Here is a 26944-nt window from a genome sequence, read left to right as displayed (position 1 = left end):
GCCTGATTTTACTCTGTTAAGTCATAGGCTGAAAGCAGCTTCTTTATTAACCAATAGCAATAAGACATATTCACAGCATACATCACCTCCCACATCAATGTACCAGGCACTGAGGGGACACAGGGATTTCATGTCAATAAGCACATTCAGGGGAATGGTGGCTCTCAGTATGGGCTCCTGCATACCCAGGGACCGAAAAACCAATTTATAGGGAGACAGTAGGTGGGGTGAGCACTTAAGAGGCCGTTGTCACCCATCCTCTGATCTTGAATAGATAGCTGGAAGACAGCCAGGCCACATGTAAAGTTGGAACTCTGACCTACAACCGGCAGCAGCCAGTCAGGGCTCTACTGGCTGCCACAGTCCTTGCCAGGAGCCATTGTTTTTAGCAATCAGCTCCAGTGTGTTGAGCCTGAGCAGTGACTTCTCTTTTCCTTTGCTTCTGGCTTTGCTTCCGACATAACAACAACAATGTGTATACAACACACCCTCGACATCCAGAGCCCACTTGAAACTTTCCTCTATTGCGACCACACTCCCCCTCAGCTTCCTGTGAGCACTGGCCTAACTTGTGTGAAAACCCAAGTCTACTTTCCCCAAACTCTGGCTTCAGCTCTATTTTCTCTATTTGTTTCACTTTGCTTAATCATCTGGGCATTGCCTTTGATACTAACTCAAAAACAAAGCTCTCTGGCAGGACATTAAAGCCTTCAGTGACTCACAGTGGGTCACGCCCCTATGGTTCCACTGATCCCCATATTATGATGTTAAAAAGGCCGTTGTGTTTGTGAGAGAGATCAGTGGCACCATCATTGGTGACATGAAACAGGCATTAATACCGACATCCCTTTTTGGCCTAGACAACTCTGTTTCCTTGGCATCTGCTCAAGGACCACAGTTTATTGACAGTCCTCCTGCTTCAGGTGTGCTGCCAGGAAAAACTCATTCGGTTCCCTAGCAACTTCATAGAGCATTATTGTTAGCTCAGCTGTAGAGATGATAAAACCAAAACTCAAGGAGGTGGTACAACTCGCCCAGGGCCATAGAGTTACAAGAACAAGAAAAAGACGTCAGATTCCATTCTGGCATCAACCTCTGCGTTTCACTGCAGAACGACAGCTTAGGAAACAACCAATGTGAACAGTGAGACTGGTGAGTGGGAAACCCAGCAACAGGCCAGAGCTTGGTTGATGAGAGGCAGAACAACTCAAGGGAATCATAATGTAGCAGAACCTTTAACCCAGTGGAATGTATCTAGGGGAAAAATGATCAAGGGGCAACAAGATGGCCCTGCAGGTAAAGGTTCTTGCTGCCTCACAGCTTGAGCCCAAGGAACTGAGATCCATCCCAGGAACCCATGAAAGATGGAAGAAGAGAACTGATCACATGAAGTTGACCTCTGACCTGGACAGATAGATGCACACACACACATATACACACACACACACACCATGGCACACATGATCCACCCCACACAAAATAATAGTGAACAACATAATTTTTTAAAAAAAATGACCAGGACAGACATCTCAAGACAAGTCCTATTAGGAGACCTCAGGTGACCTGCTATTTAGGACAGATGGAGAAAGTGAAGGTGGACATGACACTGAAGACAAGCTCAGAAATAAATTTGACTCAGAAATGATGCTCTGACTGTTGCTTTTGCAAGGAAGGCAGGAGAAAGGCAAAAATGATCTCTTGTTCCCTGTGTCACCACAAAAACGTAGGCGGGAGACAATTCAGTGACTTTGTAAGAATGGTTCCCATAGGAGATGAGAAGAAAAGATTTATTTATGGTGCTTTGAATAATATTACTTTCAGAATTGCCACTATAGAAATTGCAGAAAAATTGCATGCCTTTGTTATTGAAAACAGTCTCCTAATACATATATTGTATTAAAAGCAGGGACTTCCACCTCCTCATTCACTTTACAATGTACCTGCAAACAAAAAAAAAAAAAAACCGGCCTTTCTGAGCTGTACAGGTAAGTTCTAAACCAATAAAGAAGAGTTAATTATTTGCTTTCCTTTGTTAAATGCTTTCTAAGGACTATTAATTATTCCCTGCTGTATTTGCAGTTGAATTGCCTTTTGCCTTTTCATTTACATTTTGGTCTTGATAACTAGTTCCCCAAATTGCAGGTGCACCCCTTCCCTTGGAGCTAAAGCATGTCTCCAGAAGCCTGTAAATTTTTTTTTTATGAATTGAAATGTACTCTTTATTTTTTTAAATTTATTTATTTATTAAAATTTCTGCCTCCTCCCCGCTCCCTCCTCCCATTTCCCTCCCCCTCCCCCGATCAAGTCCCCCTCCCTAGTACACTCCGAAGCCTGTAAATTTTAAGAAAAACATCAGCTCAGCGCTAGCACCAAATAGGAAAGGCAGAGCTGCCTGCACCATGACTCTTGCCCACTGCAAACTCAATGGGGCTTTAGCACTCTGCCTCTGACTTTCTCTTTGAATGAGTACAAACAGGGAAGAAAGCAGACTCAAGGGCTGGGAAGATGGAGCAGTCAGTGAATTGCTTGCTGTGTAGTCACGAAGGACCCCAGTGCCATCTCTAATCATTCAGAATCTGCTTTATAAAAAGCCAGCCATGGTAGCACGTGCTTGTAATCCCAGCGCAGGGAAGGCAGAAATAGGTGGATTCTCAGGACTAGTCTAACTGGCAAATTTTATCATCCAGATAAAAATGGGAGACCTTGTCTCCAGGGGGTGGTTGGTGCTGGTGGATGCCATTCTAACAAACAACACTTGCGGCTGACCTCTGTCCTCTGACACTACACATACACACTACATACTCATACACATATACACATACACACTACACACTCACACACTGTGAAATGCACAGAAGAGCAGCTCAGAGACTGGCTAGGTCTCAGTGACTTTTTCATTAATTCCAGGCCACAGGGACATCCGAAAACAGTGATGGGACTTGGTGAAGGACTGTGACTTATGTCAATGTCCATCAAATGATCATTGCTGGAGACAACAGCATCTTTAGGGTCAGTAAGTGTTCCCACTATAAACAACCGCACCGGTCCATCTCCTTACTGTTTTTTTTTTTCTTTTCCAGCAGTCCACTGGACATCAGGACTACCCTCTGATGACAGACTGTCTTTGTTGACAGTGTTGTCCTCTCCTAGTGGCCCAGTTCCAGGTGCTGGGAACCGTGCCACCTGCTCACTCTGGCCGTCCCTCACAGCCCACTAGTCTCAGGGACACCACTCTGCCAGCTCTCTCCCATCCAATCTTTCTTCCAGTTCTTATTCACCATCTCTATCAGTCAGAGTTCTGCAGAGGCAGAACTAAGAGGAGAGGTGAGTTCTTGTGAGATACGAGAGCCCACAGATGTTCAGGTCCCTCGCATGAAATGCCACAGTGTTTACACAGTCCACCCCTATTCTTCTGGAGTTTACTAGCAATCCTCAGTGCACAGAGAATGCTCTGGAAAGGCTGGATAGGTAGCTGGCGCTATGCTGTGCTATTTATGGAATAATGACGAGGGGAGAAATCTCCTTATAACCAATTTAAAAGTGATTTTTAATGACTATTTTTGATTTTTAGTTGCTGGAATTTGGGGCTATAAAACCCCATTCAGTTACAGAGGTCAGCTCTCTGTAGGTCAGAGGTAAATGACCTAGCAGCCTCCAAAGCTGGATCCTGCCTCAATGTCCCTATGCATAGGCCCCAAGGATCTAGAAAAATCCATCATGAAGAGTGTTTCAGAGTCAACCAGGGGTGATGAGTGAGTGCTGCATCCTTCCCACCCTCTCAGAGTACATTTGCATATCACAGGCTCTGTGGAATCCCACAGTGAAGAGACTTTTAAAGAAAACCTATACTTTCTCAAGCTTAAGTGTAAGTTTGTTCCCCAACAATGACCAAGGCCACATCCTTGAAATAACATGCCACAACATACACCTTAAAAAATGAGTCACTGTTAGATACATTTCCAGCTCCGAGACTAAAAACTTAAAATCCGACCTATCACATAGATCCTGGGCTGGCCACATGGTTCCCTGCCCATGCTGTATAAAGTCTAGTTAGGTCATGTGGTTCTCTGCCTATGCTGCAGAAGGTCTGTGTAGGTCACATGGTTCCCTGCCCACGCTGCAGAAGGTCTGAGTAAGTCGTGTGGTTCCCTGCCCACACTTTAGAAGGTATGGATAGGTCGAGTGATTCTCTGCCCACACAGCAGAAAGTCCGGGCAGGTCACGTGGTTCTCTGCCCATGCTGCAGAATGTCTGGGCAGGTTGCTTAAGTTTTGGGATCTTCCTCACTGGGGCCCAGCTTTCACTGTTCCCACCTTCCCCTGTCCAAAAGCTGACTTATCTACACACGTACCTTTTAATTCCTTTCACAAAAAAAAAAAAAAAAAAAAAAGTGGCTAAGATGAAAATGTGTTCATGCTCAGGGTTTAAATCACCCTATTCTTGTTTGTTGCAACAGCATTAAAGAATGCTTTTTTAATCTCTCTCTTCTCCAGACTTGCCAGGTTCTTGATGTCAATGGACCTATTGAATCCCACCTTTCAACTCCGAGCTAAGAAGGTTTGTTCAAAGATTATACATGTAACTTTTTCTAAAGGCCTGATTTTCATATTTCCCTCCCCAGCTTCCCCCTTTTCAGCTTCCCGCCTCCAGAGCATTTGGAGACTGCTGTGAGCTTGCTTTTCAGCCTCCCTCTCTGGCTGGCCTTTTGTTCCCTTTGTTCCTGCTGCAGTTTTCTGTTCCTCCCTGGGGTCTGGAGATGCTCAGGAAGAGGGAAGGATGGAGGGGTGTTCTCTTTCTTCCCTAAGGACTCCATGTGGACAGGAAACCTAAGGAGTCCTTAAAGGAACAATAGGAGGTGAGGAATACAGAAGTAAACACACACACACACACACACACACACACACACACACACCCTCCTGGTCTTTGAAATTCAACCCAGGGATGGAGGGAGATTGCAGAACTTCAGTCATGAGTTACAGTTAGATGTCATTCCATGGCCACCACATCACATCACCAAGGCCTTGCTATTGGTTGGAAGTGAACAGGACTTTGGAAAGAATTGTGTTGCTGATTTTTCTCACCACAACAAAGTAATGGAAAAATTATTATTATTATTATATTGCTAAGTGTAGCTTAATTTTAGAAATTGAAGGTCAAATAAAAGTGAAAAGTTCAGCATTAAAGGGTAGGTTTGAATTTCAACTTCACCAGCTCCTAGAAGGTCACATGACCTCAAGCTGACCTATGGAGTCTTTTTCGTTGTAGAATGAGGAGACGGCAGAATTATTTACAAGCTTCCTGTGCTTAGCTAGAAGCCAGGCAGAGAAGGCCCACAACGCATGGGAGCTGAAAGAACAGCTCTTTCATTTCTTTCACTTGGCATAGATTAAAGAAGGTCATTATTAGCAATAGTGGATTTCCCTAGAAACCTTCACAGAATGGAAAGTTGATGGCCTAAGCTGAACTTGACTCTTGGAAGGTTCATTTTGTTTAAGAGGAACACTCAATGATGATGACGTAGTGCAAAGTATCTGTTAGGGTTAGGAAGAGCCCAGAAATGTCAGTCTAGGCTCAACTCAAGCTATAGAAGGATGTCTGGCTGTTAGATAACAGCCATGGTTCTTCGGGAACCTGTGAACCAGGTTGCCCTCTACCGAAAGCTATGTGTCCCTTGCCTATGCTTAAAAGGGACACATGGCTCTTCACTGACATATTTCTGTAGCACCTATCAGTATATCAAAGTTCATGCCTGCCTCCAGGCTCCCTCTGTTCCTATTCATAGGTACCACCTATACATTCAAAGCTGCCACACCTGCTTCCTGGCCCTTCTAACCTCAGGTCCTGCTTTCTTCATCGGCAAGGTTTTTACCCCACCCTCGCTATTCTCACCATTTCCCTTCCTTGCTATCTCCACTGGGCTCTCCCCCCTACTCTCCATTCTCACACAGATAACCCCAGCCATGTCCAGTCCTCTTCTGTTTTTTTCTCTACTCTGGACTCTTCCAGATGCCTTCAGATACTTTCTGTCGCTGATGCACAGCAAAAACCTTCCCCAATCATGAACCAGCCATGTTGGTAGTTTCTTTATTTGTCCCCTCACATACAGTAACGTGGCACCCAAACTGAGGGTGGTGTGGGAAAGATGGGTCAGGCAGGAGGCAGTGTTTGTGCTCAGGTGTGGAGAAGAGGAGGAAGGGCTAGATGCAAATGAGAAAGAAGTCCTGGGTGAGTGGCAGTTGGTACAGGGAAGCTACAGGGGTGGTAAATGGTCATGTGACAGAGTCCTAAAGCCCTCCTGCTTTCCAGATGGTGTCTTCTCTTCACCTCCTCCTTAATGTAGCAATAACAAACCTGGTAAGTTTTCTTTTAGCTGTATGCCATCTCTTCAGTGCGGAGGAAAACAGTTGGGTTGCTGGCTTGTTTTTTGCACGCTGCTCATTTCGTCTATACCTTAGTGTCTTGTCTGTTCTGTACCTGAACAGGCTTGCCAGTTCTGTAGCCGAGCATGCTTTCCTGTCTCACTACACAAAATGAGAGCCAGGTGGAGAGAGTGGGCAGGAGAGAGAGTGGTTTAAGAAGACAGAGGAAAGAGTGGCATCTGAGAGGCACACAGCTACATAGGCAAAGCAGACCATACTAATACGATCTCCCAATTCCAGTTATCCCACCTGATGCCAGCTTTTCCATGTGCCACAGAGAATTCCTAGCCCCTTGGTGCTGTCCTTGGCATACCAAATTTTAAAAAAAAGCCATAGGTGTCTGAGTGCTCTCCGGAGGCAGGCATATTGATGGCCACAGCTGTTAAGTTTAGAGATGATGGGACGATTACCTGTCCAAGGGACCGCCAGTCCAAACCCGCGCTGCCGATGTACACGTGCTGCTTGTCCACAATCCAGAAGGACGATTGCAGCCGGCCCTTGTTGTAGGCAGTCATGTTCATGTATGTCACCTCAGCTCCTAGGAGGGCAAGCAGACACCAGTCAGTCTCCACTCCCAGACCCTGCTCCCACTGGCAATCGGACATCTACAAGCACCCATAGGCTTACTGACTACAGTGGAGACTTGGGAAAGCCAGATATTTGCATGAGGCTGGGGTGATGAAGGCTCTCATGATGCTACTTTGTTCCCCACCCTAAAAGAAGAAAAAGGATTTGCTCGTGTTTATGCAGAGGAGGCTCTGTACATTGTGGCAAGACCATGGCTTCTAAAGTTGCCCAGATCAGCACGAAAACCCCATTCCCTCTGGCTATTGGTGAGGTAGGAATAGTACACATCCTCTTCTCATTATTATGGAATAATGGTAATAAAATTTTGCAATTTCTAAAAGAATGTCAAGGGCTGGAGAGATGGCTCAGCTGTTAAAGGCTAGGCTCACAACCAAAAATATAAAAGAATGTCAATTCACCATTACATCTGTCCCAGTAGGAAACCAACTGGCTGATGTTTCCTATACCTTATTTCATTCATCTGCTCTTTCCATTGTCTTCACTTCCCCACCTACCATATTAATTGCATAGTTTAGATTTAGCCTCTTCTTGCCCTTTACTTAATAGTTCTTAATTCCAACCATGATTATCCAGGTCTTACTGGGATGGAACCCAGAGCAGTAAACTGCCACCAACACTGCCATGAAATTCAAAGAGCGGGGGAACCAAAACCCACCCCAAGAGCTGAATGTGACCAGTTGCTTTAATCAGAATGTGGTGTATATAATCCACGGTCATGTCTTGAAGCATTGCCATCCCAAATGCATTGACAGCATTAGATCATTCTGATTCAAGGGCGTTTAAATGTGTTAAAGTCAATTCTCTTCAAAGAGCAGACTTCCATGTACGTATTTAGTGAACTAAGTGATTCTGCCCTCAGACACTCAGTGCTAATGAGGAGGCCATCTCACGGACACATTTCCTTGTCAGAATCGTGATTACCAGGAACACACAACAATGCATGGTAAGGATGCTGCTGGGATATTCGAAAAGAGGGATGTGATTTACACCATGAATTTGACCTCTCACTAAGGAAAACGCAAACCATGCCTCCTGTCTCCATGAGACAAGGATGAAGGATCCGTGAGGACAGGAGCACCCTGACAGATGTCCTCTGAGAGTGGAACAGCTTAGTCTTTCTTCTGATTTTCACTCTAAAAGCAAAGGTGTGTGGTCCTTAGCTTTTAGCCGTCCTGAAAGAAGAGCCATGGAAGAGTGATCGATCCCAGGGGAGGAGCCATCAGGCATAGCAGAATTTGAATATCAGCACAGGAGGTCATCATCATCTGTGTGTGTGTGTGTGTGTGTGTGTGTGTGTGTGTGTACCTGACCCTGTGCCCCTGCTAATCCTACAGTCTTATTCAAAATTCTCTGTCCTTCATTTCCCGTTTCTAACATGTTTTCTCATGTATATTTGGGTCCCAAATAGCATTACAAAAACACATTTGTCTCTGGCTTTTGAACCAACATGTATCAGCGTGTGGTTCATCAGTCATTATAGTTTTCTGGAAAATCTTTCAGATGTTCTCCGAGAGTCGGGTCTGTGGCAGACTCTATCTTATTAATCCATTCTCTCTTCAGAAAAGGGCCGCAGTCGGTCCGTTCCTATAAGCTTCACTTTTGTTACCCAGTATGGCTTAATCAGTTTACTTCACACAGAGGGGATTCATTGGCTTGAAGGCTAACGGGGAACACTGAAGAGTAAGTGTCCCCATGATTGCACATCTCTGCTTTCAATACATTCAGTAAGGGAGAGGAGGAAACGTGGAAAGTATCAGTTAACACCCCAGTTGTGGAAAGAGCGGATCCTCCTCAACGGAGATGGCTCAGTGGACAAAGTATTTGTCACACAAGCTAATAGCCTGAGTTCGAAATCCTAGAACCCAACTCAAGTCAAACACAGCATCTCACATCACAATTCCAGTGCTTCCATAGTAAGATGAGAGGTAGAAACAGGAGACTCCCTGGAAGCTATGGGCCGGCTCACCTGACACAGAGTAGCAGAAGACCCTGTTTCAAACAAAGTGAAGTGTAAGCCCCAACAGCCAAGCTTGATCTCTGGCCTGTACACTTACACCATGGCACATATGTCACATACACACATGTACACAAACACATACATATATATGTACATGAGCATGCACACATATTCATACACAAGTATGCACACACATTCACATATGTAACTTACCACACATATGTATACACATTTATACACAAATATGCACACACATACTCACATACCTATGTACCACTCATATGTACACATATTCATACACACATATACACACATGTATGTACACAATACATGAACACACATCTACAGTGAAACTGAAGAGCTCACTGCAGTTTCAACATCTCTTCAAATATCCTGAAATCACAATGAGCAATTTTTAGGTGACTCATGAAAGTGTCTTTTGTTTTATGATTTGGACTTATAAGGTCAATTTTTAGGAGCTGTCTCTTCCTTCCTACATGTTTTCCTGACCACTAGAATATTCTTTCTCCCGCATAAAACCATGCTCTAATTATTATTTCATACTTCAACAGTTTAGATGCTCCCCAAGTAGCAAAGTCACACAGCTTACCTTTCTCAGATTAATGGAAGAGGCAAGCATTCACTGGGACATTAACCAGAGCAATTTTAAAACAATAAAGACGAATCTAAGAATAAAACACTTAGAACTCCCAGGCTTCCATGGTAAAAATTGGCCACTGCCCTGTGCAGCTACTAGGAGCTGATGGAACCTCTGAGAAGTGAGGCTGACAGAAGGATATTTGTTTGGCCAATGTGGCGAGCACTTGAAGGGATTGTGGGAGCCCTTCCTTGCCTCCTGGACACCCTGAGATAAGAAGCTTAGCTCTAGCCTTCATTCCTCATTTTAGAGCAGGAGACTTAGACTCTGGATTTAAACCACCAAACTGAAAGCCAAAACTAACCTTTCTTCTCAGTTAAAAATCCCGGGGTTCTTTCACAGCAGACAAAAGCCATGTGATTGGAACATTTTTGCTTTTTTATTTTTATTTTTTTTTTGAGACGAGGTCTCACTACGCAGCTCTTGACAGGCTACACCTGCATTGGCCTCCCGAGTGCTGAGATTAAAGGTGTGCTCATGATTTGGAATCTTTAAAATTCAGTAGAAGCAATCAACTGTTTGATTGACAGCACTGGAAACAAGCACGGATCCAAATGTTCTGATTATGTGAAAATTGACAACCCAGGACACTGAGAGACTAAAACTATGATTGAAAAGTCAGTGCATGACAGAACTACTTTGGGTCAACTAACATCTCAATGAAAATCTCAGGGAAAAAAAAGAAATTCCCTCCAAAGCAGGAAATTTATGAAGGGGAAAAGATGGTAACTAAAGCACCAAGTAAAAAATGCCAGAGTTTGACAGAGATATTTGATATGATTTGAATGTGAAGTGTCTCCGGTTAGGACAATGTGTATAAACACTTGGTCCCCAGTTGGTGACCATGTGTAGGAAGTTGGTAGAACCTTTAAGAGGAGGAGCCTTGTTGGAGGAAGTGGATCACTGAGGATGGGTATTAAAATTTTATAATCTGCTACACTTCCTGTTACCTTGCTGCTTCCTGACTGTTGACATAATGTGACAAGATGGCCACCTGTTCCCGTGGCTGTGCTGCCCCGCCTTGATAGACTGTGTCCCCCAAAACTATCAGCCCCAATAAATCTCTACTTCTTTAAATTGTTTGTGACAGGTTTTTAGCCAAAGTAACCAGAGAAGCCACTATTGCTCTGTCCATAATCCAATCATGGTAGTTCTAAAGAGAACCAAAATCAGACTGAGAGAAACTATAAAAAAAGCAAATCTCTAAAAATTGAAAAATAAAATACTTTAAGTTGAAAAGCCCACCAACAGCTGATTAAAAAAAAGAAAACAGACATCACACACCATATCCTGCCAATGGAGGTCGCAGAAGCTGTTGGGGTGAATTGGACAAATCAAAATGCTAACATGCAGGGATTATGTAATTTTTAATGGTAACAAAGACCAGGAAACCAAGGACAAATGAATCTGTGTTTGCAAAAAGGATTGAAAGTAATTTTGTTCTTCTAACCAAAACACAAATTCTTCCAGGAACTAATAAAATTTTAGGTACTATTTACAAATGAAAAGATTTTATATCTGTGCAATTTGGGGTAGATGAATTTAATTTTACTGGGTTAAACTGTGGTCGGAACTGTAATACGTGCCATTATACTCCCCTGTTAGAAGGGAGACTCGTTAAATTTTAATCTTTAAATGTGTGTTTAATGCCATTCAAGCTTGATTACTACAAGCTAATAGTCATGACTGTCTTACTAAAACCGCTATGCTCACATGGTGCTTTAAATGAAAAAGACACCAAAGAATTATGGAGAATTAGCTCGTTTTGTATGGCTATGCTGCCCTGGGCATGCCTGGTCTGATCTTAGGAACTAAACAGGCTCAGGTCTGATTAGAATTTGGATGGAAGAATTAGCTCATTTCCCAGCTTTATATCTAAGACAAGTGCAAGAGAATGATTCTCAGGGGAAGGATATGACTTGCCTGACAAATACCTCCAACCCCTACTCTCCTCTTCTCTTTTTTGCAGTGCTTGGGGTCCAATCCATTGTCTTGCATGTGGTAAGCAAACATTGGGCACTGAGCTACATCCACAGCCCAAACCCCAGGTCTTGACTGCCATGTCGGGACTCTGCTTGCATCATGATCAGAATCACATGACAATTTTTTCTAATAACTATAGAGACTTTACTCTTACAAGTGGTAATGTGTGAAACTTATTATAAGAGATTTAATATCCTTAACTAAAGGTCAAAAGAAAATAAGAAAGAATAAGGGTGAGGGATGAGGAGCAGAGGGATGGGAGGAAGGAAGGAGAAGATGATATATCTTTAAAGTCTAGGTTTTGCTCATTAACTCAAGGAGGGAGCTCAATGATGGCTTTAGGAGTCCAATAGACATGAAAAGAAACATCAGACAAATGGAACAACTGAATGAATGTGAGCATCTCTTCTCTGTCTATGGCTGTAGGCAATCGCTTGTGACCTCCATTAAGATCAGAGTAGACCTAACAAGCAGCAAAGGCCCCAGTACTGTGAAGGAAATGAGATAGGAGAGAGAACAAGCCTTTGTATGTGGGAAGCATGGTTAAATTAAACTTCAACGCTGGTTCCATTCCAAGCCAAAATTCATAACAAAAGGAGACATCAGACAGTTAGACAGTACTTACTAACATGACTTAAATAAAACTCCCAAATGTTGACATTTCGATTGTTCCTTTCTTTGAAAACCAATAGTTTCAACATTATTCTTCTTTCAAGAATGTTGTGCTCCACTGCAAATGAGATAGGAATTGCTTTCTTTATCAACTTCTCACAGAATTTGTGGAAAGGGAAGTAAAAAGGTTTTCTTCCCTGTGTTCCTTTCAGCCAACCTTGTATCCAGTGAATGGGGATTTCTCTTGACAGCTGTGGACAGCTCCAAGGGCCCTAAATTCTTGGTGGCTTGGTGCCCAGGTTTCTTACAAACCCACCCAGTGCCCATTAGCTCTGAGTTCCTATTAATCTTACACACACAAAACACACACACACACACACACACACACACACACACACACACACGACAGGGCAAGGACGGAGATACTGAAACACTCTGTGAAGCAGCCAAGGGGAAACATGAAATCACACGTGAGATTAGGACAATGTGAAGAAGCAGTCCCAGATGTCAGCGAGAACCAAGTCACTGTGGAGATGGGGGAGCTAAAGCCAGCCACTGGGGAGACAGATAACAGAGCAGACAGCAAGGACTTAAGGAAAGGGGTCAGGCATCTAATCTACCACCTCAAGATGTGTGTCCTGGGAACTTACTGGCTTGTTGAGGTCTCCTTGAAACTTGATGGCACAGCAAGACATAGGAACTCTCTAGATGTGCTAGCACTAGACATACCTAAACTCACCCACCGTTTATAGTTTTCTACCAATAAACATAATGAAAGGATTTGATGGGAAGGAATTGGTACAAGATGGGAGAGAGAGGTGAGAAGGTAGATTTGGAAGAAAACAATAAATATGGAAGACATCTCTAGCTAGTTTTAGACTCAAGAAAGGACCCTCTTCATTTGAGCCTCTCCCACTGAGTAGCTAAGTTTCTGAGCAGTTCACTTATCTTCCTGTGCCTTAGTTTTCTTTCCAAAAAGGGGGATTCAATGAGAAAAGACTTCTTAGGAAGCCATCATGGGGTCTCTGTGTTAAGAGACTGAGGCAGGTGCATGCAGGAAGGGTTCTGAGTTGTGAATCCATGTGCAATTGTTTTCCGTAACCATCCTCAAAGGCAACTTCATTCCTTGTGGAGCACTGTCTTCCTAATCAGAGTGTCAGTCTCCAGAGGGAAATGGGAGCTCTGTCTTAGCCACATTTGGAGGCATACAGTCAGTTTCTGTTGAAGGACCACGTGTGGCTACACCTCCGTCAAATGCTACTGAGCTATCAAAGCACACACTTTACTTTCACTCGGCAAATTAATCATACTCAGCCAAAAGAGATACTGAAGTTCTAAAATCAAATCCTTTATGATGAATGTCAATTCACCACACCCTGAGGAAAACTGAGTGCATAATCAGGAAGCTCCCAGCTCTTCATTCAGCCTGAGAAACTCAGAACTTTGAAATGGGAAACATTCCCAGGACTGGAAAGGAAATGAGAACCAAGGATATGGGCTCTGGGAATGGAGAAGGAGAGGGGAGGGGAGGAGAAGAGAGGAGAGGAGAGAGGAGAGGAGAGGAGAGGAGAGGAGAGAAAAGGGGAGGGGAGAGGAGGGGAGGGGAGGGGAGGAGAGGAGACTTCATGAAGAATGAGAACATATGAATTTGTCTTATGAAGGGAAATAGAGATACCTTCAATCCAGGTCAAGTAATAATCCAAAGTCAAGAACCTGCTGAACTCCCTGCTCTTCCCAGAGCTGTTGGTGTCCTGCCTCCTCTCAGTGAAGGGCTGTTCTGGACTAGAGTTCCCTGCCACACACCTCCCAGAGAGGGACACTGTAAACTGTGGTCCTTTCATCCAGTTCCCTCTTGGCTGTCTATGTAGAAAATGAGAAATTATTTCCAGGAAACAACCACTGAGGAGAAAGAGAGAGCTTGAACCATTTCTGGTTTTCATGACCACTATGTGAGAGTCAACATTTCTCAGGGAGGTATAGAAGGGACTGGGTTGGGTGGGTGCCCTGGTCTGAATGGGGTCAGAAACAAATCGAGTTGTGTTCTTATAGAAGAATGTCCTCTCTAGCACCCTGTGTGGACACTCGTGGTGTCTATGAGCCAGGAGGTGGCTTCCTGATAGACACCAAGTCTTCTGGTGCCTTCATCTCAGACTTCTCAGCTTCCACTGTTGTTAGAAATGAATTCTTGTGAGGCATAAGCCACGCCACATGTGATGTGTGGCTATAAGATACTTGTTCACAAAGATTTTGAGTAAAAGCAGTATAAATGATTTTATTATCTATCTATCTATCTATCTATCTATCTATCTATCTATCTATCTATCTATCTATCTATCATCTATCTATCTACTGATTCCATGTTGCAATAACCATATTTTAGAGGCATTGGATTAAATATAATATCACTAAACTATTGAGGGAATTTCTTTACTTAAAACAGGTGATTTCTAAGAAATGCTTCAGAGGGCCCTGATGGAAATTAACAGAAACCACAGCGACCAAATTCTGTATTTGTTTTCACAAGTTTCCCATTTGGCCTAATATTTTGTGGAACTCTTTTTAAATTTTAAAATAAAAGCCTTTAGTCAAGATGTAAGCTACTATTTCCCAGTCTTCAGAAGGAATTACCTTTGTATTGGAAAAATATATTTTCCCCAAACTAACCTATAAGCCTTCTGCTTTAAGTCAATAAAATTTAAATATTACCAGGTGATATAAAGGGAGAATTACACCATGGGAAATATTTGATCTTCAACAAAATACAACTTCTGAGTACAGTCTTCATAAACTATTTTCTACAAGGCAAGGGATGAGGGGGGCATCACCTGCTTCCAAAATCCAGGCTCACTATTGGTAGGAGGGCAAATATCAGACTAGACTAACTTAGTCATAGGTTCTGGCGGCCATTTTTTCCAACTTTGAATTTCTCTTTCTTCAATTCCCCATTTTGAAGAATGGTTGCAAAGCATCCTTTAGGTGGAAAAGGGTTGAGAAAGAATTTATCTTACAGTCTACTGAAAGTTGACAGCTGTGATACTCCAGATAAAAATAAGAGGAAAACCTGAGCACTGCAAAGCTGTTGTTACTGATGAAGTGATGAACAGAGCTTGTGTGAGGTAGCCTGGTATGGCTCAGGAGAGTCCTCTAAATTTATTACTCGCAAATTTCCTTCCAAATGTTTGAAGAATAAAAATAGTGAGGAGATTAGGTAAAGAAATGACCAGACTCCACAATTCTGTACAAATACCAGAGGTAGCTGTTATTTTCACCTCAGAAAATATGCATGAGTAATGCATTGCATCTGTCATATTTCATGTGATGGAACAGGTAAATAAAAATATTTCTATGGGTGGCAGGGAAAGAAAAAAGCTTCATTTGGTGGTTATTAATGTATAACTTCTAATTCTAATCTGCCCTTCCAGACATGCTCTGCAGTAATAGAAGTCATTCTGCTAAGTGTCCTGAGCAGGCAGTGAGCACGGGTTTGGAGTCTTCTTCTGTGACTAGAGCTCCTATTTTCTTGGCTACTTATTGCTGGGTACCTGTCATGGCTCACCTGTGCTCTGCTTGCACCCAGACCAAGACTGCCAGATGAAGGAGAATAAAATGAAGCTTCAGGTTGAATTAGAATTTCAAATAAACAATAGTACGGATTAAGTAGTTATATAAGTGCAGCCTATATACAGCATTTGAGTCAATATTTACATTGAATTTCCTAAATTATTTTCCTAGCAACAGCACTCAGAGGAATGCTACTCTTACACACTTGTACATGCGACACAGCCTATGCATCCATCATTAGTGTCACAGTTTGAGCATATTCCCATGTTTTGGTTGCTGCTTTTCTGTTGCTCACTCATCACAGAAAAACCAGGGAAACCAGCGACTTCTCTGCAACCTGCTGGGGCACAAACATTCCTTTCCAAATGCAGCTGAATGCTAGCCTGTTTTCCCCATCTCTAAGGAAACATGCAGAATTGTCTATAGACTCCAATCTCTTTTCAATCAGAGGCAAGTAATTTTCTTTAGTTTAAGTTGTTTTGTGGCACCTACCTGCCAAAAATACATAGACATGTGGATGGCATATGCAGAAGAAAAGAGCAACTGGCATATGAGAAAATGTTAACGGGGGAATATTAGCAGTATGGTTACTTTTTTCAATGCTGTGACCACATATTTGATTATATTAGGAAAATGAGAAAAAGAAAAACTTCACCTTTAAGAGTCCCCAGCAGTTATAAGACCCCAAACGTCTTTGATTTTTCTTTTCAACTCAAATACCAAAAACTTAAATAGCACAAGGAAAACATCTGAACACAATGCTCTCTCCTTATGCCACATGTCACTTCCAAGTGACAACTGAGTGTTTGCAAATCTCATTGGAGTGCTTCTAGGTGACTTCCCAAACCTGACAGAGTAGTTATTTGGATGAGCAGGAAAATGACAGGGAAGGTGATTTGCTACCATCGGCTGCCATGTTGACTCTGGTAATTTAACTGCCTGGGAACCAGCTCTGCAGGACAAAAGTTCCAGGCAATTTGAAAGATTCAAGGGGCTCACTAGTGAGATTTGTGCTCAGGCTGGTGTGGGTACAGGTTTCTCCAGCTTTCACACCCACCAGTTCACTCAAAGTGGCGTCTGGTCCCAGATCCTACTGATTTCCCATTACTTATTCCTGGGCTTGCTATGAGGATTTTTGAATAGAAAGAAATTGCTTTATATCAGTTTATGTACACATATAGCACACATATGCACATGCATATGTACATGTGTGCATGTGCACACACACACACACACACACTCACACACACGTTTATGAAGGAGGAAACAAAACCTGTAGGTTAAATTATCCAAAACCAAGTACATCCAAATCAGAAATACATAAAATAATCTCACTGGCTTCAATCTTCATTTTTATCTTGAATTCTTTGATCACAGTCATCTACTTGCTCTGTGTGTTTACATGGCAGGTGTGCAGAGGTCAGATACAATTTGCAGGAGTCAGTTCTTTCCTTCTGCTGCATCACGCGACTCCCAAGGATCGAGGTCAGGACATCAGCCTTGGCAGCAAGCACCGCTACCCGCTGAGACACCATGCCAGCCCATTTTTGTCTTTTTTAAAAGTAAGAGCCTTTGAAAACCTCATTTCAATGATTTTTTTTTAAATAATACACACTGATGAAAAGATAGACTCTTCAACAAACGGTGGGGGGAATGGATGTTTATATGCAAAAGAATGAAACTAAATCTTTACCTCTCATCCTGCGCAAAAGTCAACTCCAGGTGAATCAAAGATCTCAGCATGCAGCCAGAAAGTCTGAAACTGCTTGAGGAAAAGGTAGGGCGCACTTTACAAGTTATGGGTGCAATAGGCTATCTTTAGGGATATACATGCATATGCAAATACTATATGCATACATTACTAATTAAAAAGGAGGCCATGCATTTGAAGGAGATGGGGGGAGGGGGGAGAAGCACGTGAAAGGGTTTAGAGGAAAGAAAGGAAAGATGGAAACATTATAATTAAATTGCATTCTCAAAAGAAACGGCAGAAAAGATATAGGTCTAAGGAGTCTATAAACAAGATTCCAGCCATTCCAGAAGTAAGGCTGACAACTGACAAGTAGGACATCATGAAACAGAAAAGCTTCTGCTCAGCAAAGGAAATCATCCATCCGGTAAAGAGACAGCCTATGGAATGGGTGATAAGCCTGCATTCGCTAATAGGGGATTGATGTCGAGAACACACAAGGAATTCAAGAAATTCAACATGAACAAAAGGAATAACCGTGGAAATGAACAGAGTTCTCAAAGGAAGAGCTATGAATGTTCAATAAACACTTTAAAATTTGTTCTACATTTTTGCCAACAGGGAAATGCAAATTCAAGTTTCTTTGAGATTCCATTTCATCCCAGTCAGAATAGCTGCTGTCAAGAAGACAGGTGGCAACCCGTGCTAGTGAGCCTGTGGAGAGCAGTGGTCCCTTCTTCCCTGTTGGAAAGAATGCAGACTGCTGCGTGTCAGGGCATCTCCAAAAGCTAAAAATAGAACTACCCTACGACCCAGCTACACCACTACTGGGTACACACCCAAAGGACTCGTGTGACAGAGTTTGGAGGATATGCACGTTATCGCTGTTCTGTTCACAACAGCAAGGACATAGAAACAGCCTAGATGTCAACCAGCTGGTGACTGGGATAACGAAGATGTGGCAGATAGACACAACAGAACACTGCTTGTCACTAAACAAAGGTGAAATTATAGAATCAGTGAGAAAATTTATGGAGCTGGAAAATATCATACTGAGTAAGGTAACCTAGGCCCAGAAAGCAAAGGCAATATATTCTTTCTCCTATGTAAATACTAGCTTTACATTTTTAAATTTATATGTTTAAGTTGGAATGAGTGCCCATAGAGATCAGGGATCAGGACAAGAGCCATGGATCCGGGGAAGAGGGAGGTCTTCAGTGAAGAGATATAAAACACAGAGGAAAGTGAGGAGATTCCTAGTGCTGGGTAGGCTTAAAAAGAGGTTTTTTTTTAATTAATTTATTTATTTATTAAAGATTTCCGTCTCTTCCCTGCCACCGCCTCCCATTTCCCTCCCCCTCCCCCAATCAAGTCCCCCTCCCTCCTCAGCTCGAAGAGCAATCAGGGTTCCCTGACGTGTGGGAAGTCCAAGGACCACCCACCTCCATCCAGGTCTAGTAAGGTGAGCATCCAAACTGTCTAGGCTCCCACAAAGCCAGTACGTGCAGTAGGATCAGAAACCCATTGCCATTGTTCTTGAGTTCTCAGTAGTCCTCATTGTCCGCTATGTTCAGAGAGTCCGGTTTTATCCCAGGCTTTCTCAGACCCAGGCCAGCTGGCCTTGGTGAGCTCCCAATAGAACATCCCCAATGTCTCAGTGTGTGGGTGTACCCCCCGCGGTCCTGAGTTCCTTGCCCGTGCTCTCTCTCCCTCCGCTCCTGATTTGGACCTTGAGAATTATGTCCGGTGCTCCATTGTGGGTCTCTGTCTTCATCTCCTTTCATTGCCTGATGAAGGTTAATATTCAGGAGGATGCCTATATGTTTTTCTTTGTGTTCTCCTTATTTAGAAAAAGAGGGTTTTGATAGGACAAGGAGACAAGTCAACCAAAGCTTAAACACAAATGTTGATTCTATCTTTTTCTATTTTTCCTAAGCATATGTGGACAGAAGTTTCTGTCCCGCCCAACCCCATAGCCATTCAGTCCCAAATAAAAACAGAGAAGCTTATATTAATTATAAACTGTTTGGCCTATTGCTCAGGCTTATTATTAACTAGCTTTTACAACTTAAATTAGCCCATACTTCTTAACTACGTTTAGCCACATGGCTTGGTGCCTTTTCTCAGTGAGGCGTTCTCATCTTGCTTCCTCTGCATCTGTCTGGTGACTGTGTCTCTGCTTTTTCTCTTCCCAGAATTCTCCTAGTTTGGTTGCCCCCACCTTTACTTTCTGTCTGGTTACTGACCAATCAGCATTTTATTAAACCAATACGAGTGAGAAATCTTTACAGTGTACAAGAGTATTATCCAACCAGAAACATTTTTTTTCTCTTCACATTCTGATCCCATTTAAAAAATGAGGCTATTTATGTTTTTAAAATTGAAAAGTAATTATAATTGTAAAGTATCTCTGTGTATTGAAGATATTTATCTTTCATACAACACACTAATTAATTAGTAGGGCATTAGTAGAACTCTGGGCCTTGTTCCTGCCAGATAAGAGCTCCACTACCGCTCTAGTCCCTCAGCCTCATTTCAGGCATTCTAAACTCAAGGAAAAAGCTACCTCCGAAACATTATGAAAATTAGTGTGGGCAACCATGAGCAAGGGCAGCTATGCTTTATTACTTGATAAATATTGTAGGACAATGCTGTCAGGTTTCTATGCTGGGCCTCTAACAGGATGTCACATATCTTTTTTATACACTCATTCCAGGAGTTTGAATGTATCTTCAGGTTGGTGTGACATTCTTAATGGACAAGGAACATGGTGAATGTTCTGCCTGTGGTACAGCTGCTCCTTTACACTGGATGCTAACTTTTCCATCCGTCTTCTAGGGATCTACCCATGCCAGGGGCTCTGCCTCATCCTCTGTATTCCACACGGCAACGAAGGCCTGGAAATTTACCAAATGATTCCAATGGCCTTGTTCATGTAGATTAGTCACTTCCCCATGAGGTGTTCTAGTTCATTCTGTTGCTGCTGTGAGGGAAGGAAGGGGTTATTTTTGGTTTACACTTTCAGGCCAGGCTCCACCATAGAGGGAAGACAAGGTGGAAACTCAAGACAGGAACCTGGAGGCAGGAACCATGTGAGCTGGCTCACTCATGCTCAGGTTCAGTTTCCTTATTTCCAGACCCGGGAATGTTACTCCCCACAGTGGGCTAGGGTCACCTACATCAATTACCAATCAAGTAATTGTCCATCGACAAACCCAATGCAGCATTTCTCAGTTGACTTTTTCCTCTCAGATGACTCTAGGCTGTGACAGTTGGTGCGGGCTAGGACACAGGAATCCCTAGAGCTACTCTGCACTCTCTCTATTGATCCCAATGCCAGTTACAGTCAGGCATCAGAAGTCAAACAAAGGCCAATCCTCGAGCCCTGTGATTCACGCACACCATCCTTTAACTTCCAAAGCTGTCCTGGAGACAACTCTAGGTTCTGTGAGTTCCCATGTCAGTTTCTTAGTTTCCAAGGCGTTTGCCCACGTCATTTGCACAGCCTCCCACTAGCTTTTAAGCGCCTCCAATCCCTGATCTTTCTGGGTGATGTTCCTCTTTCCCATTCCTAGTATCAGCAAGGCTCTTCTCCACACCTCCTCTTTTTCTCTCGAGCAGTCTACCTACCCAATGGGTGACAGAATTATCAAGCTCTTCAAAACTCAACTTTGCTTTAATTGAATTTTCCTGAGTGGATTTACTTCATTAAAATTAGCATTTAATAGTTTGTCTTCTCTGCTCCATTCTTGAGGTTAGGATTTTTCTTGGTATAGATTCATGGGTGACAATTCTTCAGCTTCTCCTGTTTTAGAACAGGGGTGTTTAAGAAAGTCCCAATTCCATCTAAATACCGTCAGCTGTATTCCACACATTTTGGTATACTGTTTTATAGAAAAATTTTAAAAAATTCTTTATTTCCATTGTGAGATCATGGTCAAGCATTTTTTTATGATAAGTAACAGGAAGTTTCATTTCCAATGATATGAAAGTTTTGTAGTTATCATTTTTCTACTAGTTCCTAACTTGGTTTCACTGCAGTCATAGGATATATTCAGCATAACTGAAATTCTGTGATATATGTTGAGTTTGCTTATAGGTCATAATTTTTAGGATGACTACTTTTTAGGATATCCCAGTTGGAAAGAGTGAGCACATGTTGAAGTGTTCTGCATACATTACTTGGGCCGTGTTTGTTCACAGCTCAAATCTTTTACTCGTATTGATTTTTCTTGTGGCTTCTATTAGTGTTCAAATCTCCAACTAAACACCTCTCCTTGTAATTTGAAGGCGAATTTAATTAATCCAGGCCAGTGGGTACAAGAAGATACAATTTTAATATATAAGCACACTCACACACCCGGAGTTCAGCGATCCACGGCAAAATCTGACACGCAGAGCACTGCGCAGTCTGAAAACAATGGCAGGAATCCGCCATTCTCTTCCGCTTGCCTAAGCCTGATTCTACAGCCTGGGCAGACCGGAGCGCTGAGCCATCAGCACGGTCTCAGAGCACTCTCCTTTCGATCCCAAGCGGGAACAAAACATCCAGTCCCATAAAATCCATTGAAATGCTTTAAAGCCAGAGTTTGCATTGGCGGCACAGTCCCAAGAAGCCGCGCTTTAAAATGACACAGCGTTTTTTCTGCTGCTGCTGCCGAATCCGAAAATCTCTTTATAGCACGCCACCAACAAATAGCAAAAATCTGTATTAAACTCTCTCTCCCTTAATTTTAAGCCTTCTCAGGTTTTTAAGTGGATTTAGCCTCACGTTGGGCGCCACTCTGTTGAAATAAGAGCGGCGGGGCTGCATCCCCAGCACCCTGCCGCCCACATGGCTAGTTTAGCTTATGTCCCGAAATAATTACACGGAAACTGTATTCTTTTAAACACTGCCTGGCCCCAATAGTTCCAGCCTCTTATTGGCTAGCTCTTACATATTAATCTAACCCATTTCTATTAATCTTTGCAGTCCACAAGCTGGCTTACCAGGAATGATCTTAACCTGCATCTGCTTGGAGTGCGGGAACCATGCGACTCACTGACTCAGCTTCTTTCTCCCAGCATCCTGTTCTGTTTTCTCTGCCTACCTAAGGGTTGGCCTATGAAATGGGCCTAGGCAGTTTCTTTATTAATAAGAAATCATTCCCACATCAGTAATTCTGCCAGCTTTTGTTTTCCATTGTTTGAAATTTTTCTCCATATAAAATTAGTATAGTTATGGCTTCCTGTTGCGTGAGCTTTCTGATCTTATGGTAGGACTGTTTTATCTCTGGTAATGACAAATGAAAGCAGCATGTGCTATTAGGGCTGGTATATTAGCTTTTCTGTAGTTAACATCATATGGAAAACATTTGTCATTTCTTTCCCTGTCACATTTTCTGTGGCCTAAAATATATAAAGTAGAATGTGTATACATGTGTGTGCACATACACATATTAATCCAGCCTGATTTTTTTTATCTTTCAACTTGAAATTTGACAGTTTTTTTGTATAATTACTAATATATTAAAAACATCAACTTGCAATTAGTTGTTCAATTATCTAACCAACTCATTCAGTAGTAGCCGTGAACTTCATAATTGTGGTTTTGAATTAGTAGAATCTGACCCGATACTTCCATCATGCACACATACTGTGGGCACAGCACACACTTGCACGCTTCACTGTCACTGCCTCTCCCCTCTGTCATGTCCGATTTTTGATCTTGTATTTTAATTCCCCATATGGTTTAAGTCTCAGAAGCGAGAGCCTATCCAGTTCTGTAGCTACAAATACTGTCTAGAGGCTGGTAACTTCCCAGACTGTACTTTTAACCCTGACTCTTCTTTGTACTTGAAACGCACAGAAATCAGACCTAAATCTACCTAACTACTTGCCTATGCAGGAAACGCAAAGCAGAGCTCACTAAATCATACAGTGCTTCAAGTCAGCCCCAAGTGCAAGTAAGCGATTTCCTCTACTAAACTTCCTGTATTGGGAGATGTAGACGGCTTGTACTCTCCCATTCATAGGGAAGTCCTGATAGCCATTCTTGATATATTTCCTCATCTTAACCCTCATAGCTGATAAATTAAATAATTTCTACCAGTTCAAGTCCCAACAGGTGCTTTTGAATATGTATATTTCCTCTGTCCTTTTTAGTCCAGGATACTTCTGTCTGCTGCCTGGGATCCATCCACACTCTACCAGTTTGTTCCTCTGCCTCAATTCTCCTCTAGCTCATCCTCCACAAACAGCCAAAATAATCTTTAAAGTTTCAGATAATTTCCAACAGAGACTGGCTGTTGTGGGATCTTTCGATTGCACTCGGACCTTTTTGAGACTACCAATAAAGTTAAGCCTTGAATTGGAGGGCAGAGCCAACATTCAGCTGGCCAGAGTTAATCACAGAGGTTTTGGTGAGCCCAGAATAGGATAGAGAGACATAGGAAGGAATAGGTAGGGCCTGAGGAAGATTCACACCCCCTTTCAATCTGGGAAGTGTGGAGAGGTAGGGTCAGATGATCATTTCTCTATCACTTTGTGGATCCATCAGGTTTACATCCCAATATCTGACTCTGGGTTTTATCCAATAATAGGCCAATAAAAGTCAATTGGCATGTTACAGAAACACAATAAATATTCCTTGAAAGAATGGGTAGATGGATGGATGAACGGATGGATTTAATAGCTTGCTGAAGGTTCTAGAACAACAGTTCTCAACCTGTGGGTCACGACTCCTCTAGGGGTGAATGACCCTTTCACGGGGGTCACATATTGATACCTTGAATATCAGATATTTACATTACAATTCATCACGGTAGCAAAGTTACAGTTATGAAGCAGCAATGAAAATAATTTTATGGTTGAGGGTCACCACAACACAAGAAACTGTATTAAAGTTCTCACTACTAGGAGGGTTGAGAACCACTGTGTTAGGAGGTCTTTCCTATTTCGTCATACCATGAAGCTTTACTCAGGACCCAGGAAGAGTGTCAGCCTTTGCCTTCTGGCTAGTCTTGTTGAATACAAACAACTACGCTTTGCCAAATATCACAAAAAACATTATCAAATAACCAGATTATATATAAGTAGAGCCATAGAGCGTTTTTAGAATTTTTTGTGTATGTGTCTACATGTGTTCATGCGTATGTACATGTATGTGTGTGTGCATACGTATGCACATGTATGTGTGTGTGCATGCGTATGCACATGTATGTGTGTGTGCATGCGTATGCACAAGCTGAGGTCAGAAGTGGATGTCAGGTATTCTTAGTCATGCCCCACTGTTCTTTCTTGGAGGCCTTCTCACTGACTCTGAAGCTCATGGATCCACTAGGCTCGCCAGTGAGCTCTGGGCACTCTCCTATGCTGCCCACACCAACCACTGGGCTTGCAGGAATGTGCTGCTGTGCCCAGATTTTACACAGGGCTGAAGATCTGAATTCAAGTCCTCATGGTTGTATGGCAAATCACCTAACCAACTGAAGCAGCTTCCCAGACCTAGGCCTTTCCAATGCAATTTGAAGCTGCTAAACGGAACAGGGTGGATGATTTTCTTACCTCCCAAGGCCTTCTCGAAGCACATGATTTTTTCCAAACCCAGCAATACTGACAAAAATCAAGCAACTGGGCACTATGGCAAGAATGGGCACAAGAGATCCCTTCTATCATCCATGACCTGTACCATGAATTGCATTTTTAAGTCTACTCATCTGTGAAACAATATGTATTGTGGATAAGACCATAGAAACCATAAACTGTAGTGATACCCACACCTCAGGGGTGCCAGAGGATAAGAACACAGGCAAAGCAGGAGAAACACCTATCAGGAGCAGCTGTCTGTGGTGGAATATTCCTTTACACTGTGTGAAGATGTGCCACTGTGGTGGGTTTAATAAAAAGCTAAACAACCAATAGCTAGGCAGGTGGGACTTCTGGAGACAGAGAGGTCTCAGGAGAAGAAAAAGGGAAAGATGCCCCCCAGACACAGAGGAAGCAGGATGGACAAAATGGAGATGAGGTAACGAAAGCATGGAAAAACATAGATTAAAAATATGGGTTAATTTAAGTTATACGAGCTAGTTAGAAACAAGCCGAAGCGAAGGCCAAGCTCTCATAATTAATAGCAAGTCTCTATGTCACGTTTTGGTGAGCTTCCCACCCAAAGAAAAATCCATCTACAACTGTCATCATTAACTGTAGTGATGAGATGAGCAGGCCTGCTTTTCGTCCCGCCCGGTTCCCGCATGGCTAGCTTACCCCAGAAATACTTACACAGAAACTGTATTCATTTAAACACTGCCTAGCCCATTATATCTAGCCTCTTATTGGCTAACTCTTACATATTTGTTTAACCCACATCTAGTAATCTGTGTATCACCACGGTGTCATGGCTTACCGGGAAAGATTCAGCATGTCTGACCTAGCGGCTGGCTCCATGGCATCTGCCTGACTCTGCTTTCTTTCTCCCAGAATTCTGTTTTGTCTACTCCAGCCACCTAAGGGCAGTTTCTTTATTTGACCAATGAAAGTAACAAATGGACAGAAGACCCTTCTCCATCAATTAACATAATTATAGGCCAAAGGTGTTTTCATAAGGTTTTTAGGAGACAATATTATTTTTGTTTTTCTTCAGAGGTTTCGCTGTTGCCCAATCTGGATTTGACATTACAATCTCCTTCCTGCCTCTTTCTCTCAAGTCTTGGTATTATGGACAGGCACTGCCATGCCTAGATGGCACACCGTATCCCTGCCCTCCCACTGTGGAGAGTGTATAGCAAATTCACAACTGGATACACAACCCAAGCCCCAAGCCTTGACCACTGCAGGAAGGTTTGACTGTTAGGGCCTGAGTCGCATCTTTCTCTTTATTCATTAAGCAATCTTTACCCTAGCAAAAAATCAACAGGGGGGGGGGGCTTATGTTATCTAAGTAAACTGAGTCTGAAGCAGGGAAAAGAAAGAACATTGCTTTGGGAGGCAGCTGAGCAGGAAGCTTACTGGGCACAAATGCTGGACTGGCAGCATTTACCTTGTATCCTAGGGGCTGCTGGTGCCCTCCAATAGGGTGTGGGGGAGGGGTGGAGGGCAAAGAGAGTTGACAGGTGTAGGAGTACAGGTGAATTGAAGGAGTAACATCTAGTGTTCTATTGCACAGTAGGGTGACAGGGGTTGACAAGAACTAATCAAATATTTCACCTACCTAAGGGAGAAGATCTTGAATACTCCCAATGCAAATAAATGGGGTATTCCCGAGTGGGGGCCATGTTGATGGCTATAGAATGTACAGATGTGCCAAGATGCCACAGTGCATCCCACCACTATGTGTAGTTACTAGCTATCATGGCTGTAAAATTATAGAAAGAGTTTGCATATGACAAATCAGGGACTTGAGCTATGGCTCAGAGGTTAAAAACCTGGCTCTCACAGAGGACCCAAGTTTGGTTCTAAGCAAACACCTGTAACTACAGATTCAGGGGACTTGATGCCCT

At 42.8% G+C, this 26944-nt stretch overlaps 1 protein-coding gene across 2 annotated transcripts in view; it reads right to left on the bottom strand.

Annotated features, from left to right (window-relative positions):
• Pld5 (phospholipase D family member 5) overlaps window positions 1–26944 on the bottom strand; it is a 331193-nt gene that overhangs the window by 93290 nt on the left and 210959 nt on the right. For both annotated transcript variants that reach the window (XM_026780019.1, XM_026780020.1), the window contains one exon: window positions 6830–6957. In XM_026780019.1, the coding sequence (XP_026635820.1) occupies window positions 6830–6957 (128 nt within the window). The remainder of the gene's footprint in view (window positions 1–6829; window positions 6958–26944) is intronic.

The sequence above is a fragment of the Microtus ochrogaster genome, chromosome 6, assembly GCF_000317375.1.
Source record: "Microtus ochrogaster isolate Prairie Vole_2 chromosome 6, MicOch1.0, whole genome shotgun sequence".
Taxonomy (NCBI): Eukaryota; Metazoa; Chordata; class Mammalia; order Rodentia; family Cricetidae; genus Microtus; species Microtus ochrogaster.
This window is presented reverse-complemented; position numbering and strand designations above follow the sequence as displayed.